This window comes from Bos taurus, chromosome 8 (genome assembly GCF_002263795.3).
Source record: "Bos taurus isolate L1 Dominette 01449 registration number 42190680 breed Hereford chromosome 8, ARS-UCD2.0, whole genome shotgun sequence".
Classification (NCBI taxonomy): domain Eukaryota; kingdom Metazoa; phylum Chordata; class Mammalia; order Artiodactyla; family Bovidae; genus Bos; species Bos taurus.
Window position 1 is genome coordinate 95,480,727 of NC_037335.1, and position 19,402 is coordinate 95,500,128.

Below are 19,402 nucleotides of genomic sequence, written 5' to 3' on the forward strand. Positions count from 1 at the left end.
TTTCGTTTCTCTTAGATTAAAAAAAATTCTTTAGGTTCTAGGCAGGTGGGAGGCATCTAACATATTTTTGATTTTGAAATGAAACAAGTTTCAGATTACTTGTAGAGTCTGAAATGATCTGTTCTTTTCTGTTGGAATTAATATGTTTAGGGTAAGCAAAATGTTTGATATTTCTTTAAAAAAAAAAAACAACTCTAGGGCTTTTCACTCTTGGCCTATTGGTGTTAGTAATGAATTTAATTATGCCTCAGAGTGATGTTGGCACAGACATATGATTTAGAGATATTGTAGTATTTTAAGTCCAAGGAAAAAACACATACTTTGTGGGGTTTAAGACATTAAAACTAAATTTTTGGGAAATAACATCAAAGTTCTGCCCCTAAATTCACAATACTAAAATTCCAAAGATAAAGAAATGTATAAAAATTGTGGAAAGAACATACTGAAACATCAAAATGTAAATAATCACAAGTTGCTTTTTTTCCTGTTTGGTGCAAGGTCGTCTGGTAAGATTAGTAGTAAAGAACCAGTCTGCCAGTGCAGGAGGCATAAGAGAAGGGGTGTGACCCCTGGGTGGGGAAGATCCCCTGGAGGAGGGCTGGTGACCCACGCCTGTATTCTTGCCTGAAGCATCCCATGGCCAGAGAAGCCTGGTGGGCTCCGGTTAATGGGGTCACATAGAGTCGGATAAGACTGAAGTGACTTAGCACGCACAACTCTGAGCGTCTCCTCTTGTGGACTGCGTTTATCCAAAATTATAGAACGTTATACTAAAAAGGCTGAATAAAATGTATGTAAATTAAACCTTTAAAAAAACTGCCTTAAAAAAAAATTGTAAAGGATCCCAGAGTCCTGAGACTTTTTGTGGGTTTCATTTATCAATATTTAGCATATTAGAAATAACTAAGACACATTTTAAATAGTTCTTTATTCGTTTTAAAAATAACAAACGAATTAAATGTTAACAGAAATAAAACATTTTTTATTCATTACTTATGTTGCATTCATCTGCCCATTCTCCAGATCTGGTACAACCCCCTGCACCGAGAAGATGCTGGACCCTTATTAGGAGAACAAGGTTCGGCTGTGGCGGGGGCAGCCGGCTCATCCCGCTCACCCGCCAACCGCCCGCGCGCCCGAGGCTCTCGAGACACGCGGCCCCGCCCCTCCGCGCGCCAGCCTCTCTAGCCAGGGCGCACGCGCAGGGCTCCCGGAGGCGCGTCGAGGAGCGCGCGGCCGCGGCCGTCTCCTCCCCCAACCCCTCGCCGCGCACGCCGGGAACCCGTCTCCGCGGCTGCTTCGGCTGCGGCGGTCGGTAGTCACGATGGAGTCTCCGTGGAATGAGCTGACTCTTGCCTTTTCTCGCACTTCCATGTTCCCCTTTTTTGATATCGCCCACTACCTGGTGTCGGTGATGGCGTTGAAGCATCAGCCGGGTGAGTGTTGGGCGCCGAGGATCGTCCCCCTCAGGGACCACTCACCGCGGGGACGGCCTGAGCTGGGTGAGCGGCCGAGCTGCCTCGCGCCGGGAGTCCTGTAGTCAAGCTAGAGGGGCGCAGGGGAGAGGGGGCCCGTCCGACCGCCGTATAGAAGGGGCAACTGAGGCCGCTGAGGAAGGTGGCCCCGGACCCCGCCAAAGGAGTTACGGGGGAGAGTGCGGGGCCGTCCCACTGCCGCGGGAGGGACTGCCAGGACAGGTGACAGGGCGGCCGCAGCCACTTTTGGCAGTTCAGGACTGCCCTTGTTCGCCCTGGGATGGCGCCGTCTCCTGGCGGTGCCCCCTCTTCCTTGGGAAATATTTTAAAAGGGCCTGGGAACCGAGCAGACAGCAGGTCTGACTTCGTCGCTTGGACTGGTAACTGGTTCTGGACTGCTCTCCGGTTGTGAAAGTTGTGTAAACACGGAAAAAGCCTCAAGTAGGCACCCTCTACATTCCCCGTAACGCACAGGTCTCCCACCTTGCTTAGCATGTTAGACACAGATTGCTGAGAGGAGAGTGGATTCCCATTGGGGGTCATATGAGTGACATTGCACAAGAAGAGCCGTTTGGTGTAGTTTCACTGCCAGTAGAATGGGGATGTGTTCTTAAAACAGAGTTTTGAGTTCCTTTAAGTGTGCATACAGGGAGCAGTGTTTATTTTTTCTTGTGTTTTTCCTTCAGGATATGTTTGCTCCTGTATTGCTTGACTTTTGCAGTTGTTCTGCCTGCCTTTTCGTTTTGTGCTCTCTTCTTTTTACCTGAGGTCAGGTGTTTTCTTTGCCTTACTCTCTCCATGTTCATGCTGCCTTTGATGTGCCTTGTCCTACAGTCAGTGAGTGAAGGCTCGAGGATGATGCTGTGCCTCTTATGGTATGATTTTTCTTTTTAAAACATTTTAAAATTAATTTTTAAATTTTTGGCTGAACCAGGATGGCATGTGGGATCTTAGTTCCCCAACCAGGGATGGAACCCACACCCCCTGCATTTTGAAGCCTGGAGTCCTAACCACTGGACCACTAGGGAAGTCTCTGGTGGTTTTTTTTTTTTTAAACTCATGGACCTCTGAAATGTTTTTAATTTAAATTGAGATTGGTAGCTCAGTCTAAATCATTGTTTGGTAGAGAAGTTTTGACCTGGATGAAGGGAATATTAGTGTATTAAATTGGAATGGATAATCATAAGAGACACTTTACTTGATTTGAAAATAAATATATTTTATCACTTTACCATATTTAATACTTGATATTTTCTTGTATAGGTTAGATCAGAGGTTCTCCAAGTATGGTCCAGGAGCCCTGGGGTTCCTGACATTTCCAGCTGAAAATTATTTTTGTAATAATATGCATGTGTTGTCTTTTCACACTCATTTTCTTACAAGTGTACAGTGGAGTTTTCCGGAGGCCAAATGACCTGTCATACTGTAACAGGTTGAATGCAGAAGCAGGTATCCAGCTGTTTCCTATTTGAAGGCAGACATTAAAGAGATTGACTCAAAAAATGTGACTTTTCTCACTTATATATTTTTTGCTTTGGAAAATAGTTATTTTTCATGAAGAATACATTATTTGTTAACATCCACTGCATTTATTATTTAAAAAATGAATACATAAAAAACTAAAGATTTTCTCATTTACAATTTTTTTGATAGTTTTATTTATTTATTTTTGGGTGTGCTTGATCTTTGTTGCTGCATGAGCTTATGGGTTTCTCTGTTCTTGTTGCAGAGCACAGGCTGTATGTAGCGCACAAGGGCCTCAGTAGTTGTGGCTCCCAGGCTCTAGAGCACAGTTTCAATAGTTGTAGCAAATGGGCTTAGATGCTCTGCAGCATGTGGGATCTTCCCTGATCAGGGATCAACCTGTGTTTCCTGGATTGGCAACCAAATTCTTCACCACTGAGCAACCAGGGAATCCCTGATTTTTCTCATTTATAATTTCTAATATGCTAGATATTGATAGCTCAAATAAACAGAAGCTCTTTGGGATCTTCAAGAATTTTTTTTTTTTTGAGTCAGACTTTTGGAAAGTTTAATTTACGTATATTCACTCCTTTAAATATAAAATTCTGTTATTTTGGACAAACATACAGTCATGTACCTACCATCACAGTCAAGATATAGAACAGTTTCATCATCCATCCCATATTCTTTCCTACCCCTTTATAGTCAGCCCTCCCCAAACCCCTGGCAACCATTCATCTACTCACTATTTTGGGGGGCTGTAGAGGAGTTCTGCAGAGAAGGCAATGGCACCCTGCTCCAGTGCTCTTGCCTGGAAAATCCCATGGACGGAGGAGCCTGGTGGGCTGCAGTCCATGGGATCACACAGAGTCGGACACAACTGTCGAACACAACTGAAGCGACTTAGTGCAGAGGAGTCCTGAGACCAAAATCTTTAAGGACCACTGGACTAACTGGACACTGATACAGTACTCCACCGGGTGTAAAAATGTTATATTCTAGTACTAGTACTTGTGAACATATAAAAAGTATAGAATTCACACTAGCGTGTGAGATGAGTGCAATTGTGTCGTAGTTTGAACATTCTTTGGCATTGTCTTTCTTTGGGATTGGAATAAAAACTGACCTTTTCCAGTCCTGTGGCCTCTGCTGAGTTTTCCAAATTTGCTGATGAATTGAGTACAGCACTTTAACAACATTATCTTTTAGGATTAGAAATAGCTCACCTGGAATTCCATCACCTCCACTAGCTTTGTCTTAGTAATGCTTCTTGAGGCCCACTTGACTTCACACTCCAGGATGTCTGGCTCTAGGTGAGTGATCACACCATTGTGGTTATCTGGGTCATTAAGACCTTTACTGTACAGTTCTGTGTATTCTTGCCACCTTTTCTTAATATCTTTCTTTTGCTTCTGTTAGGTCCATACTGTTTCTGTCCTTTAGTGTTTCCATCTTTGCATGAAATATTCCCTTGTCAGTTTCATTGAGTTACACAAAACTGTGATCCACGTGATCATTTTGGTTAGCATGAGGGCAATGTAGAAGGACGTGCACTCATCTTCTGCTGTAAGTATTTGGGAGTGTCTGGCAGAGGCTTGGGTTGACAGCGGCCTACTGTGAAGTCAGAGGCACTGGCAGCAGCAGTCCTGGGAGGTGCAGCATGCTGCCATAAGTCCTTTTGGAGAAGGTTGGTATTACCCCTTTAGTTTTGACTAATAGTATAGGGTTTTTTTTTTTTCATTTATTTTTTATGTTTTCCTGGGTATCTTATTGGGTTTCCCTGGTGACTCAGCTGGTAAAGAATCTGCCTGCAATGAAGGAGACCTGGGTTCACTCCCTGGGTTGTGAAGATCCCCTGGAAAACGATGATGCTGTGAAAGTGCTGCACTCAATATGTCAGCAAATTCGGAAAACTCAGCAGTGGCCACAGAACTGGAAAAAGTCCATTTTCATTCCAATCCCAAAGAAAGGTAATGCCAAAGAATGCTCAAACTACCACACAATTGCATTCATCTCACATGCTAGTAAAGTAATGCTCAAAATTCTCCAAGCCAGGCTTCAGCATTACGTGAACTGTGAACTTCCAGATGTTCAAGCTGGTTTTAGAAAAGACAGAGGAACCAGAGATCAAGTTGCCAGCATCCACTGGATCATGGAAAAAACAAGAGAGTTCCAGAAAAACATCTATTTCTGCTTTATTGACTATGCCAAAGCCTTTGACTGTGTGGATCCCAGTAAACTGTGGGAAATTCTGAAAGAGATGGGAATACCAGACCACCTGACCTGCTTCTTGGGAAACCTGTGTGCAGGTCAGGAAGCAACAGTTAAAATAGGACATGGAACAACAGACTGGTTCCAAATAGGGAAGGGAGTACATCAAGGCTATATATTGTCACCCTGCTTATTTAACTTATATGCAGAGTACATCATGAGAAACGCTGGGCTGGAGGAAGCACAAGCTGGAATCAAGATTGCCGGGAGAAATGTCAATAACCTCCGATATGCAGATGACACCACCCTTATGGCAAAAAGTGAAGAGGAACTAAAAAGCCTCTTGATGAAAGTGAAAGTGGAGAGTGAAAAAGTTGGCTTAAAGCTCAACATTCAGAAAACAAAGATCACGGCATCTGGTCCCATCACTTCATGGGAAATAGATGGGCAAACAGTGGAAACAGTGGCAGACTTTATTTTTCTGGGCTCCAGAATCACTGCAGATGGTGACTGCAGCCATGAAATTAAAAGACGCTTACTCCTTGGAAGGAAAGTTATGACCAACCTAGATAGCATATTGAAAAGCAGAGGCATTACTTTGCCAACAAAGGTCCATCTAGTCAAGGCTATGGTTTTTCCAGTGGTCATGTATGGATGTGAGAAAGCTGAGCACCGAAGAATTGATACTTTTGATCTGTGGTGTTGGAGAAGACTCTTGAGGGTCCCTTGGACTGCAAGGAGATCTTGCAGTCTATCCAACCAGTCTATTCTAAAGGAGATCAGTCCTGGGTGTTCATTGGAAGGACTGATGTTGAAGCTGAAACTCCAGTACTTTGGCCACCTCATGCGAAGAGTTGACTCATTGGAAAAGACCCTGATTTTGGGAGGGAATGGGGGCAGGAGGAGAAGGGGACGACAGAGGATGAGATGGCTGGATGGCATCACCGACTCAATGGACATGAGTTTAAGTAAACTCTGGGAGTTGGTGATGGACAGGGAGGCCTGGTGTGCTGCGATTCATGGGGTCACAAAGAGTTGGACACGACTGAGTGAACTGAACTGAACTGTAATTATGGTGGGGGTAATGAAGATAATGGTGACCTCTTTCAAAAGATCCCGTGCATGCACTACTACACTTAGTGCCCTCAGCCCTGCAGCAGGCCACCACCAACCCACGCCTCTGCCGGAGACTCCTGGACACTTATAGGCAAATCTGGGTCGGTCTCTGGTGGGGCCACTGATCCTTTCTCCTGGGTCCTGGTGCACACCAGGTTTTGTCTGTGTCCACCAAGAGTTTATTTCCCAGTCCTGTGTAAGTTCTGGCGGCTCTATGGTGGTGGTAATGGCGACCTCCTCCAAGAGGGCTTATGCCTACCCAGGTCTGTTGCACTCAGAGCCCCTGCCCCTGGGGCACTCCACTGCTGACTTGTACCTCCACAGGAGACACTCCCAGTTCTCTCTCAGGCTCTGTGGGGACTCTGGAATTTGCCTTATTGGTTAAAAAATATTTTATCCTAGTGTTTTGTTATATAGAGGTTAAAAAATTTTTTAACAAGTTGTTTTTATTTATTTATGACTGTGCTGGGTCTTCCTTGATGGGTGTGGGTTTTCTGTTGTTGCAGTGAGTGGGGGCTATCTAGGTGTGGTGCACGAGCTTCTCATTGAGGTGGTGCTTTTTGCAGAGTATGGGCTCTGGGTCTCATCGGCTCAGTAGTTGTGGCGCACAGGCTTAGTTGCCCTGTGACATGTAGAATCTTTGTCGACCAGGGATTGAACCCATGTCCCGTGCATTGGCGGGTAGAGTCTTAACCACTGGACCACCAGGAAGTTCAGAAGTTTTAAATTTTGATGGTGTCAAACTTATAAATCTTTTTCTTCATGGCTTTTTTCCCCCCTGTTCTTAGATTACTAGATTAAAAAAAAATGAATGTTAAAATTTTCATCAAGTGATTTTTTAATGTCTGTCTAAAGGAGTGATCATATTAATTTGTTAGTATAGTGAATGATTTTAATGAATTTGTGTTAAACCTTCCTTAAATTCTTTGGATAAAAATCTACCTGGTTATGATTTGTGATCCTTTTGAAAAACTACTAATTTTAATTTGTTATGGATATATTTGTGTACTGTATAAGTTAAAATTATAGTGTGACTTACAGTGTCGTCTTCTTTTTTTTCTTCCCTCCTGCTTTTCCCTCCTCCCTTTTTCCTGACTCCCATCCTCCTTCCTCTCTCAGTCTCTCTTCTTTATTTTTCTTTACAGTTTTTTTATGTTGGAGTTATGTTGTTTCACAGAATAGTTTAAGTTTTTCTAAACTCTATAATGGTTATATAATATAAAAATGAGTAATAAGAAATTATTTGGTATTTGTCCATTAGTTTATCTGGGTCTAACACCTTTCCTAGGATAGATCTTGGACTACCCTGTAATTTTTTTTCATAGTTATTTGTGTGTTCAAGTTTCTACCTATCCTTAAGGGGATTTTGCAATATATAGTTTTTTAGGAAAATTGTCCATTTCAATTTCCATTTCAACTATATGTTCACCTTTATTAGATTACATGTTTTCTTATAATAAAATCTCAAATTATTTCCATTTTTTGCTTCTAATATTATACATTATTTTCATTCCTTCCCCTCTCCACACCCATTTTTCAGACTTACTGAACAATATTCTGTTTTATTTGTCTTTTCCAAGAAAAGCTTTGGGTTGGCTTTATTGCTTGCCTGTCTCTAGCATCTATTTAATTTCTATTTTCATTTTTATAATTTGCTTCTATTTTTCTGGCCAGGTAAAAAAATTTTTTTGTACTGTTTCCTGTAATAATTTTGCTTATAGAAGTTTGCTGGACTAGGTCAAGGAACTCCCATGACTTTACCCAGAATCACCAACTGACATTTAGCCCCATTTATTTAATTTTCCCCCCAGCTTTATTGACCTATAATTGACAAAATTATATATATTTAAAGTGTACAATGTGATGATTTGATATACATAGTACATTGTGTGGAGAAGGCAATGGCAACCCACTCCAGTATTCTTGCCTGGAAAATCCCATGGACAGAGGAGCCTAGTAGGCTGCAGTCCATGGGGTCACTAAGAGTCGGGCACGACTGAGCAACTTCACTTTTCACTTTCATGCATTGGAGAAGGAAATGGCAACCCACTCCAGTGTTCTTGCCTGGAGAATCCCAGGGACGGGGGAGCCTGGTGGGCTGCCGTCTATGGGGTCACACAGAGTCGGACACGACTGATGTGACTTAGCAGCAGCAGCAGCAGCAGCACATTGTGAAGTACCACAGTGAAGTGATTAACACGTTTATCATCTCACATAGTTACCTTTTGAGTGTTTGTGTGTGTGTGTGTGTGTGGTGACAACACTTAAAATCTACTCTTTTAGCAAATTTCAAGGATATAATATAGTATTATATAGTATTATTAACTACAGTCATTATGCTGTACATTAGATCCCAAAACTTATTCACGTATGACTAAAAGTTTGTACCTTACCATTTCTCTGAATGTTTTTATCTCTGTAGAGTATTTTTGCAGAACCACTTCAGTGTGAATTGGAGGCATTTTGCCCAGTTACTTTTGACTGCTTAAGTGTGTTGATTTTAAGAGTCACAATACAGTTATCAAAATCAGGAAGTTTAACAGTGATAAAATACTATTATTAAAGCCACAGTCCATGTTTAAATTTTATCAATTTGTTGTCCATAAAGTTCTTTTATAAATGTTCTTTCTCATTCTGAAATACGATCTAGGGAAATGAATTGCATTGCATTTGGTTGTCTCTTTAATGTCATTTAATCTGAAACATTTAATCAGCCTTTTTTGTGTGTGTGTTCTTTGACCTTTATGTTGTTAAAATATAGGCCAAGTGTTTGTTAGTTTGTTTTTTTTTTTTTAGAATAGCCCTCAATTTGAGTTTGTATAATTAAACTAGTTGAGGTTACACATTTTTGGTATAGTAGAAATACTACAGTAGCAATGATGTGTCCTTAGTGCATAGTATCAGAGATCACTTGAAATTGTCTGTTTATAGTGATGTCTGCAAGGTTTGCCCAGTCTAAAGTTACTATTTCTCTCTGTAATAAATAATCTGTTAGGAGACATTTGAGATGACGTAAATACCTATTTCTCATCAGCCTTTCACCTCTGAGTTTATTTTGTCATTCTGTTTCAAGTCTGTCATATTGAAACTTTAGTCTTCCAGCTTTATTTTCTAAAGTACTTAAGATTATAAATTTTTCTTAATATTTCACTTGGACATATTAACTGACGTACTTACAGTAGGTTTGGAAATGAAAGGAGACAGTAGATGGGGAGATTGTCTGTATAATAATGTACTACTAGGAAACTGGCAGTAAGATCCTGAAGTGAAGTCGCTCAGTCATGTCCGACTATTTGCGACCCCATGGACTGCAGCCTACCAGGCTCCTCTGTCCATGGGATTTTCCAGGAAAGAATACTGGAGTGGGTTGCCATTGCCTTCTCCAGGAGATCTTCCTGACCCAGGGATTGAACCTGGGTGTCCCTCATTGTAGGCAGTCACTTTACCATCTGAGCCACCAGGTAAGTCCAATAAGATCCTAAAGAGGGTATTTTAAAGATGCCCCACATCACCCATGTCTTAACAAAAGTTTCCAGTGTTGATTTAAAGAACAGGAGATACAGTTTATGATGATCATGATTGTCATACTTATGAGTAATAGTAAGTTCTACAAAATTATGAAATTAAGAAGTGTGTTTCTTTAGTGCCACTGGTACCTCAGGACTTGTTTAGTGTACAGTATCTCAAACATTTACTTTATCATTTCAGGAGCAGCAGCGCTGGCATGGAAGAATCCTCTGTCAAGCTGGTTTACTGCTATGCTCCACTGCTTTGGTGGAGGAATTTTATCCTGTGTACTGCTTGCAGAGCCTCCACTTAGGTTTCTTGCAAACAACACTAATATATTACTGGCATCTTCAATCTGGTAAGCTGTCATTGTGGTGAACTATTTAAAAAATTGTTCTGTAAATTGTTAGTAAATGGTATTTTTTTCTTTAAAAAATATTTTATGTTCTTAGAAGTTAATACATTTGCAAGGGAAGGCACCCAAATTATGCCAGAGGTTTTAAATGCAAAGTATATCTCTTTATCACCCTTCTCCCCTATTCTCTCTCAGAGGTAGGTATTGTTACCATTTTCTTATGTGTCTTTAGTGGAAGCATTTCAAGTATGAAAGGACATCAAATATTGGACCCCCAACAGTTGATCTTGTGAACCTAACCTATGCTCATAGTTATACAACTTAATAATCAAGAGTGTGACCAACTACACAAAAAGTCCAAGTGATTATGATATTTCTGTTAATTGTTCTTGTCATACTCTGATTTTTCAGAGCCTTATGAAATTTAACATTACTTTTTTTTTGAAGTGAAGAAAAAAATGTTAATAGGAATTGCTTTGGATTCTTGCAAATTCAACTTCAGTTATCTTTAAGAGGAGTGATCTTCCAAGTTAAAAAAAAGTATAATACCAATCAGAGAGCTTTGTTAAACCTAAAGGAGAAACTTTTGATTAAAAATCAAATCAATGAAATATGTAACATTAGGAACATTTGAAGTTAATTTTTATTGTGATAATTTTTTTTTTAATTTTTAAAAACTATTTATTTGGCTGAATTGGGTCTTAGTTGCAGCATGAGAGATCTTCATTGCATCTTGTGGGAGCTTTTTGTTGTGGCACATGGATTCTCTAGTTGTGGCAGTTGGTCTTCTGTAGTTTTGACACAGGGGCTTCAGTTACTCCATGGCTTGTGGGATCTTAGTTCCCTGACCAGGGATAGAACTACCTCCCCTGTATTGCAAGGCAGATTTTTAACCACTGGACCACTGGGGAAGTCCCTATTGTGATAATTTTAAATATGTGCTCAGTTGCTAAGTCATGCCTGACTCTTTGCAACCCCATGAACTGTAGCCCGCTAGTCTCAGACTTTGTCCATGGGATTTCCTAGGCGAGAATACCGGAGTGGATTGCCATTTCCTTCTCCATTTAAATATGTAACCAATTATAAAAGGGGATATTATAAATAGTGGTAGCAATGGGAAAAATAGTGGGAACCTGTAGCCATAGAAACTGTTTGGAGTAGAACAGTAAGTTTGATAGCAAATACATATTGAGCTGTTACCATGTGTCAGCTAAAATTCTTTATATTCATTGTCATATCACAAGGGTCTAATGAAGTAGCTCCTATTATTTCCATTTGAAAAATGAGAAAACTGAGGCATAGAGAAACTTTGCTGTTATTTTCATGTTTAGTAAGTGATTGAGCTAGGATCAAAACCAGGAAGCTTGCCTATAGAGCCTTGACACTTAACAACCACTGTCTCTCATTTATTTGCTTAACTATTTCTTAAAGTATAACCATCCAGTTACTGTGTGTTTTAAAACACTTTCTCAAGGACTTTTATTTCTATAGCTTTGTTTTAAGAGGATATTAACACTTTGGAGAATTTTTTTTTTAATGTGTCTCGATGCTGAAACTATATGAAAGTAGGATATCCAGACTCTGACACTTTTCATCACTTTCGCTTCTACTCCTGTATACTAACTACCACTATTGCCTGGACAGTTGCAGTAGCTTCCTAAGTGGTCTAGCTGCTTCTTCCATTATCCCCCCTGAGTCTTGTCTTTATTTTTGCTGCTGTTGAGTTGCTGTCGTATCCAACTCTTTTTGACATAGTAGATAAAAGTGATTATTTAAAAATAATTTATTAGAACATATTACTTCTCTGATCAGTATTTTCTTATTAAGAGGAAAATTCAAAACTCTTAGCGTACCCTGTAAGACTGTAAAATCTTCCTTTCCACTCTGTGTTGTAATGTCTTTCTAGTCTATTCTTGCTCAGTCTGCTCTAGTCATGTTGGCTTTGCCATTTTTTTGAACACAAAGATATTGCTCTATCTCAGTGCCCTTGTGCTTGCTCTCTTTTCTCTGTGATGTTCTTTTCCCAGGAGGCTCGTATTTTCTTTTTTTGGAGAGGTCTTCTCTAAAAAACATACCTCCTCTCCCATGACTATCTCATCATACTTCTTTTTTTTTCTTCCTAGATTTATTACTGTCTGGTGTGTTGTCTGTTTATTTCTTTTTATGATGGTTTGTCTCACTCCACTAGAATAGCAGCCTATCAGAGCAGGGACTTTGTTTTGTTGATTGTGTGCCAAGTACTACTGTTCCAGTCTCAGTAAGTACATTGCTAAAGGAATGGACTGCTTGTGTTACATGGGAGTTCTGTAATTGAGTGGCAAGAAATTACAGATCTTGATTAGTGGTTCATTAAATGAAATAAAATTGCTTGTCTATAAATATATACTTTCTTGGCTGAAATTAAGATATGTTAGAAATGGAAAATAAATGTATTTTTTGTAGTTAACTAATAGTATAGTATTTAGTTGTTAACTTGAAATCTTTTGTTATTCCCATTTAATATAAGAGGAAATTGATGCTTGATATATTGATAAATGACAGGGTCTCAATTTCAAATTAGCATAATCTTAACCAAGAAGAACTTTCATTATAAACAATATGTGTTTTTTAATTTAAAAGTTTCAGTTAATATTGAGTAGGTGCAAAGGAATATTTATAATATATGCAGAGGACAAAGAATAATGACACAATAAAAACTTTTATATCCATCATTTACATTAAAAAAATATTCAGTTCAGTTGCTCAGTCATGTCTGACTCTTTGTGACCCCATGAACTGCAGCATGCCAGGCCTCCCTGACCATCTGGAGTTCATTCAAACTCATATCCATTGAGTCGGTGATGCCATCCAATCATCTCATCCTTTGTCGTCTTATAAAAATATTTTATTATAAAGTAAAAATTCAGAAATCCAAGTATATCACCCAATGAATTATTGCTAGGTATATCCTTGAAACCATGACCCAAGTCAAGAAATAAAGAACTTTGTCATCTGTCCCAGAAGTTCCTTCTGGGTGTCACATTCCAATCACTACTCTCTTTCCACCATAAATAATAAAAGAAGAAAAGACTGACTATTTCCATTTTGAAATTCTTAATTAGTTATCAGATGAAAGTCATTAAGAGTGCTAACGTCAGCAAAAAAAAAAGCTTATCAGACATTTTGGGTCTCTTATGGTCTTGCTAAATAAAGGGATCTAACCTGAATTTGATTTGGATTCTTTCTTCCAGAAGAAAGTACAAGATGAATCTTATATTAACTAGCAAGGAAGCTAATCAGTCTCAAGAGCCAATCTGAAGAAATTCCCCCTGGTCAATGAAGGGACAGTTTGAGGTTTAATAATAAAATTGCAGTTTATTGAAACCCATAAAATATGCTTAATCCATGAGCTCTTACTAACTTAAAGTTTCTTTTTAAATAACAGGAACAAAAGGAACTGGAAACTTTTGGAGAACAGCAGGGGACCAATTCATATCCTGAAAACTGTAAACAAAGAGCAAGAATCAAGTGTATACCCTTCCTTTCCTGTATGAAGTATACAACTAGGTAACCAAATAATAGATGATAGCACACCATTATCCTGACTTTTATGTTTATGACTTCCTTGCATACAAAATTTTATCATCCAGATGTTCATTCCAAGACACTATAATTTAGTTACACACATTAAAAATTTTAATGTGTCTTTAAGTCTGTTTGATTTTATCAGTTTTCCTTCCATTCCGTTTTTCCTTATAGTTATCTCATGAAGAACCAGAGCTATTTGAAATGTAGACTTTTCTATACTAGTGAGTTTGCTGATTGCATACTCATGGTGCAGATCATTATATTCTTCTATTTTCTGTGTTTCCTGATAATTGGCAGATTGATCCAGAATCCAGAGCAGATTCATGTTCAGTTCAGTTCAGTTCAGTTGCTCAGTCGTGTCTGACTCTTTGCGACCCCATGAATCGCAGCACACCAGGCCTCCCTGTCCATCACGAGCTCCCGGAGCTCACTCAGACTCATGTCCATCGAGTCAGTGATGCCATCCAGCCATCTCATCCTCTGTCGTCCCCTTCTCCTGCCCCCAATTCCTCCCAGCATCAGAGTCTTTTCCAATGAGTCAACTCTTCTCATGAGGTGGCCAAAGTACTGGAGTTTCAGCTTTAGCATCATTCCTTCCAAAGAAATCCCAGGGCTGATCGCCTTCAGAACGGACTGGTTGGATCTCCTTGCAGTCCAAGGGACTCTCAAGAGTCTTCTCCAACACCACAGATCAAAAGCATCAATTCTTCGGCGCTCAGCCTTCTTCACAGTCCAACTCTCACATCCATACATGACCACAGGAAAAACCATAGCCTTGACTAGCCGGACCTTTGTTGGCAAAGTAATGTCTCTGCTTTTCAATATGCTATCTAGGTTGGTCATAACTTTCCTTCCAAGGAGTAAGCGTCTTTTAATTTCATGGCTGCAGTCACCATCTGCATTCATTTTGGAACCCAAAAAAATTAAGTCTGACGCTGTTTCCACTGTTTCCCCATCTATTTCCCATGAAGTGATGAGACCAAATGCCATAATCTTCGTTTTCTGAATGTTGAACTTTAAGCCAACTTTTTACTCTCCACTTTCACTTTCATCAAGAGGCTTTTTAGTTCCTCTTCACTTTCTGCCATAGGGGTGGTGTCATCTGCATATCGGAGGTTGTTGATATTTCTTCCAGCAATCTTGATTCCAGCTTGTGCTTCTTCCAGCCCAGCGTTTCTCATGATGTACTCTGCATATAAGTTAAATAAGCAGGGTGACAATATACAGCCTTGACGTACTCCTTTTCCTATTTGGAACCAGTCTGTTGTTCCATGTCCAGTTCTAACTGTTGCTTCCTGACCTGCGTACAAATTTCTCAAGAGGCAGGTCAGGTGGTCTGGTATTTCCGTCTCTTTCAGAATTTTCCTTCTCCTAGATCCCTTTAATTAACAAGACCACGAGAGACCAAAATGTGTGATAAGCTTTCTTTTTTTATTGATGTTAGTACTCTTTTAATGACTTTCATCTGATAACTAATTGAAAATTTCAAAATGGCAGTAGTCCGTCTTTTCTTCTGTATATTAATTGAAGTAGTATTATAAATAAATACTTCCCACTAATCATCCATTATTTGGTTACCCAAGTTGTATAGTTCATAAAGGAAAGGAAGGATAAATACTTGATTCTTGCCTTTTATTTACAGTTTTCAGGAATTATGAATTGGTCCCCTGCTGTTCTTCAGAAGTGACCAGTATTTTTTTGTTGTTGCTGTTGTAATTTAAAAAATTTTTAAGTAAGTATGAGCTCATGGATTAAGCGTATTTTATGGGTTTCAATAAATTAGGATTTTCTTATTATTAAAGCTCAAATTGACGCTTTGTTGACTAGTGGGAATTTCTTCAGATTGGCTTGTAAGACTTTGATTAGCTTCCTTGCTACTTAATTAATACAAGATTCACCTTGTACGTTCTTCTGGAATTAACTGATTTCTGTAGGAAACTCTGGTTCCTTTTAGGAGGAAAGGTATTTCAAGGTCACAGTCTGAACACTGCTGCTGCTGCTGCTAAGTCGCTTCAGTCGTGTCCGACTCTGTGCGACCCCAGAGACGGCAGCCCACCAGACTCCCCCATCCCTGGGATTCTCCAGGCAAGAACACTGGAGTAGGTTGCCATTTCCTTCTCCAATGCATGGAAGTGAAAAGTGAAAGGGAAGTAGCTCAGTCGTGTCCGACCCTTAGCGACCCCATGGACTGCAGCCCACCAGGCTCCTCTGTCCATGGGATATTCCAGGCAAGAGTACTGGAGTGGGTTGCCATTGCCTTCTCCAAACTATTTATGTATTCTAGGTCTTTTCAGTGCACAGAGCTAGGAAAAATAAGGATAAAATAACTCACGAGTTCACTGATATTTCTAACTGAAATTTAGGATCATAGAATTTATGTAACTTTTCTCTGTTACGTATGTATCTTCTTTCTTCTACACTAAGAATTTTGAATTAAGAATTCAGTATCATGGTAATACAAGTCTATGCCCCGACCAGTAATGCTGAAGAAGCTGAAGTTGAACGGTTCTATCAGATCTATAAGACCTTCTAGAACTAACACACAAAAAAGATGTCCTTTTCATTATAGGGGACTGGAATGCAGAAGTAGGAAGTCAAGAAACACCTGGAGTAACAGGCAGATTTGGCCTTAGAGTACAGAATGAAGCAGGGCAAAGGCTAATAGAGTTTTGCTAAGAGAATGTACTGGTCATAGAAAACACCCTCTTCCAACAACATAAGAGAAGATCTACACATGGACATCACCAGATGGTCAGTACCGAATCAGACTGATTATATTCTTTACAGTCAAAGATGGAGAAGCTCTGAACAGTCAGACAAAAACAAGACTGGGAGCTGACTGAGGCTCAGATCATGAACTCCTTATTGCCAAATTTAAATTGAAGAAAGTAGGGAAAACCATAGACCATTCAGGTATGACCTAAATCAAATCGCTTACGATTATACAATGAAAGTGACAAATAGATTCAAGAGATTAGATCTGATAGACTGCCTGATGAACTATGGACGGAGGTTGGTGACATTGTATAGGAGACAGGGATCAAGACCATCCCCAAGAAAAGAAATGCAAAAAAGCAGAATGGCTGTCTAGGGAGGCCTTACAAATAGCTGTGAAAAGAAGACAAGCAAAAAACAAAGGAGAAAAGGAAAGATATACCCATTTGAGTGCAGAGTTCCAAAGAATAGCAAGGAGAGGTAAGAAAGCCTTCTTCAGCGATCAGTGCAGAGAAATAGAGGAAAACAATAGAATGGGAAAGACTAGAGATCTCTTTAAGAAAATTAGAGATACCAAGGGAACATTTCATGCAAAGATGGGCTCGATAAAGGACAGAAATGGTATGGACCTAACAGAAGCAGAAGATATTAAGAAGAGGTGGCAAGAATACACAGAAGAACTGTACAAAAAAGATCTTCATGAACCAGATAATCAGGATGGTGTGATCACTCACCAGGATCCAGACATCCTGGAATGTGAAGTCAAGTGGGCCTTTGGAAGCATCACTACGAACAAAGCTAATGGAGGTGATGGAATTCCAGTTGAAGTATTTCAAATCCTAAAAGCTGATGCTATGAAAGTGTTGCACTCAATATGCCAGCAAATTTGGAAAACTCCGCAGTGGCCACAGGACTGGAAAAGGTCAGTTTTCATTCCAGTCCCCAAGAAAGGCAATGCCAAAGAATGCTCGAACTACTGCACAGTTGCACTCATCTCACATCCTAGTAAAGCAATGCTCAAAATTCTCCAAAGCAAGCTTCAACAGTACTTGAACCGTGAACTTCCAGATGTTCAAGCTGGTTTTAAAAAAGGCAGAGGAACCAGAGATCAAATTGCCAACATCTGCCGAATCATCAAAAAAGCAAGAGAGTTTCAGAAAAACATCTATTTCTGCTTTATTGACTGTGCCAAAGCCTTTGACTGTTTCTGTCACCACAAATTGTGGAAAATTCTTAAAAGAGATGGGAATACCAGATCACCTGACCTGCCTCTTGAGAAGTCTGTGTGCAGGTCAGGAAGCAACAGTTAGAACTAGACATGGAACAACAGACTGGTTCCAAAGAGGGAAAGGAGTACGTCAAGGCTGTATATTGTCACCCTGCTTATTTAACTTATATGCAGAGTACATCATGAGAAACGCTGGGCTGGAGGAAACGCAAGCTGGAATCAAGATTGCCAGGAGAAATATCAATAACCTCAGATATGCAGATGACACCACCCTTATGGCAAAAAGTGAAAAAGAACTAAAGAGCCTCTTGGTGAAAATGAAAGAGGAGAGTGAAAAGTTGGCTTAAAGCTCAATATTCAGAAAACGATCATGGCATTTGGTCCCGTCACTTCATGGCAAATAGAAGGGGAAATAGTGGAAACAGTAAGAGACTATTTTTCTGGGCTCCAAAATCACTGCAGATGGTGACTGCAGCCATGAAATTAAAAGATGCGTGCTCCTTGGAAGAAAAGCTATGATGCACCTAGACAGCATATTAAAAAGCAGAGACGTTACTTTGTCAACAAAGGTCTGTCTAGTCCAAGCTATGGTTTTTCCAGTGGTCATGTATGGATGTGAGAGTTGGACTATAACGAAAGCTGAGTGCCAAAGAATTGATACTTTTGAACTGTGGTGTTGGAGAAGACTCTTGAGAGTCCCTTGGACAGCAAGGAGATCCAGGCAGTCCATCCTAAAGGAGATCAGTCCTGAAAATTCATTGGAAGGACTGATGCTAAAGTTGAAACTCCAAAACTTTGGCCATCTGATGCAAAGAATTGACTCATTTGAAAAGACCCTGATGCTAGGAAAGATAGAAGGCGGGAGGAGAAGGGGACAACAGAGGATGAGATAGTTGGATGGCATCACCGACTCAATGGACCCGAGTTTGAGTAAACTCCGTGAGTTGGTGACGGACAGGGAGGCCTGGTGTGCTGCAGTCCATGGGGTAGCAAAGAGTCAGAGACGACTGAGCCACTGAACTGAACTGAAATGAAAAATTTTGATCCTTAAGGACACAAGACATGATAGAATTAGGATATTTCAACACCGCCCATTTATTCTGTATCATTCATGTATTACATAACAGTTTTGGAGTAATCATATGAATACCACCAATACGATTACTGAAAATATAATTTTTTTGCATATACTCTTTTCATTATCTTATTTTTAAAATAGATGTACTATTCTACACTGTCATAGTAATAGTTTTTGCGTACTATACTCTTCCCTTCTTAATTCTTTTTCAGTCTTTGAGTTATAGCTAAACTGTATATTTAATGTTATTTTATCAGTCCTTATGTCTGTGTCTGTAGTAATTTTGGCTTTCTGAAGGTTTTTTTTCTTAATTCATTCATCTGGAATACTAGTCCCCAACTTCTCATGTGTTGATAAGTTTCTGTTTTTTGTACCTGAAAGTCAGTTTTATTGGATATAGGATCATACTTTCTAGGTCTGAGTATTTTAAATATGTTACTCAGTTTTCTTGTTTATGAAGCAGTCTGTGAAAAACTGATCATTTAATTTTCTTTCTCTTAGAAGTCACATGCTCTTCTTTTCTAAATGCTGCAAAGTTTTTTTTCTGGCATAAAAGTCTAGTAATTTAAATTAAATGTTACTAGATGTTGGGCATTTTGGGGTCAATATTTTTAGGTATGTGGTCTGTCGTTTTTCGTAGCTGTGTGTGTGTGTGTGTGTGTTTTAAATTGAGAAAACTTTTATTA

General features: G+C 39.7%; 1 protein-coding gene across 1 annotated transcript in view; it reads left to right on the top strand.

Annotated features, from left to right (window-relative positions):
* The first annotated feature begins 1,249 nt into the window (after positions 1 to 1,249).
* The window catches only part of TMEM38B (transmembrane protein 38B), a 59,981-nt gene continuing 41,828 nt past the window's right edge, over positions 1,250 to 19,402 (top strand). The window contains exons 1-2 of the mRNA NM_001076387.1: positions 1,250 to 1,436; positions 9,975 to 10,131. Of these exons, the coding sequence (NP_001069855.1) occupies positions 1,325 to 1,436; positions 9,975 to 10,131 (269 nt within the window). The 5' untranslated portion in view covers positions 1,250 to 1,324. The remainder of the gene's footprint in view (positions 1,437 to 9,974; positions 10,132 to 19,402) is intronic.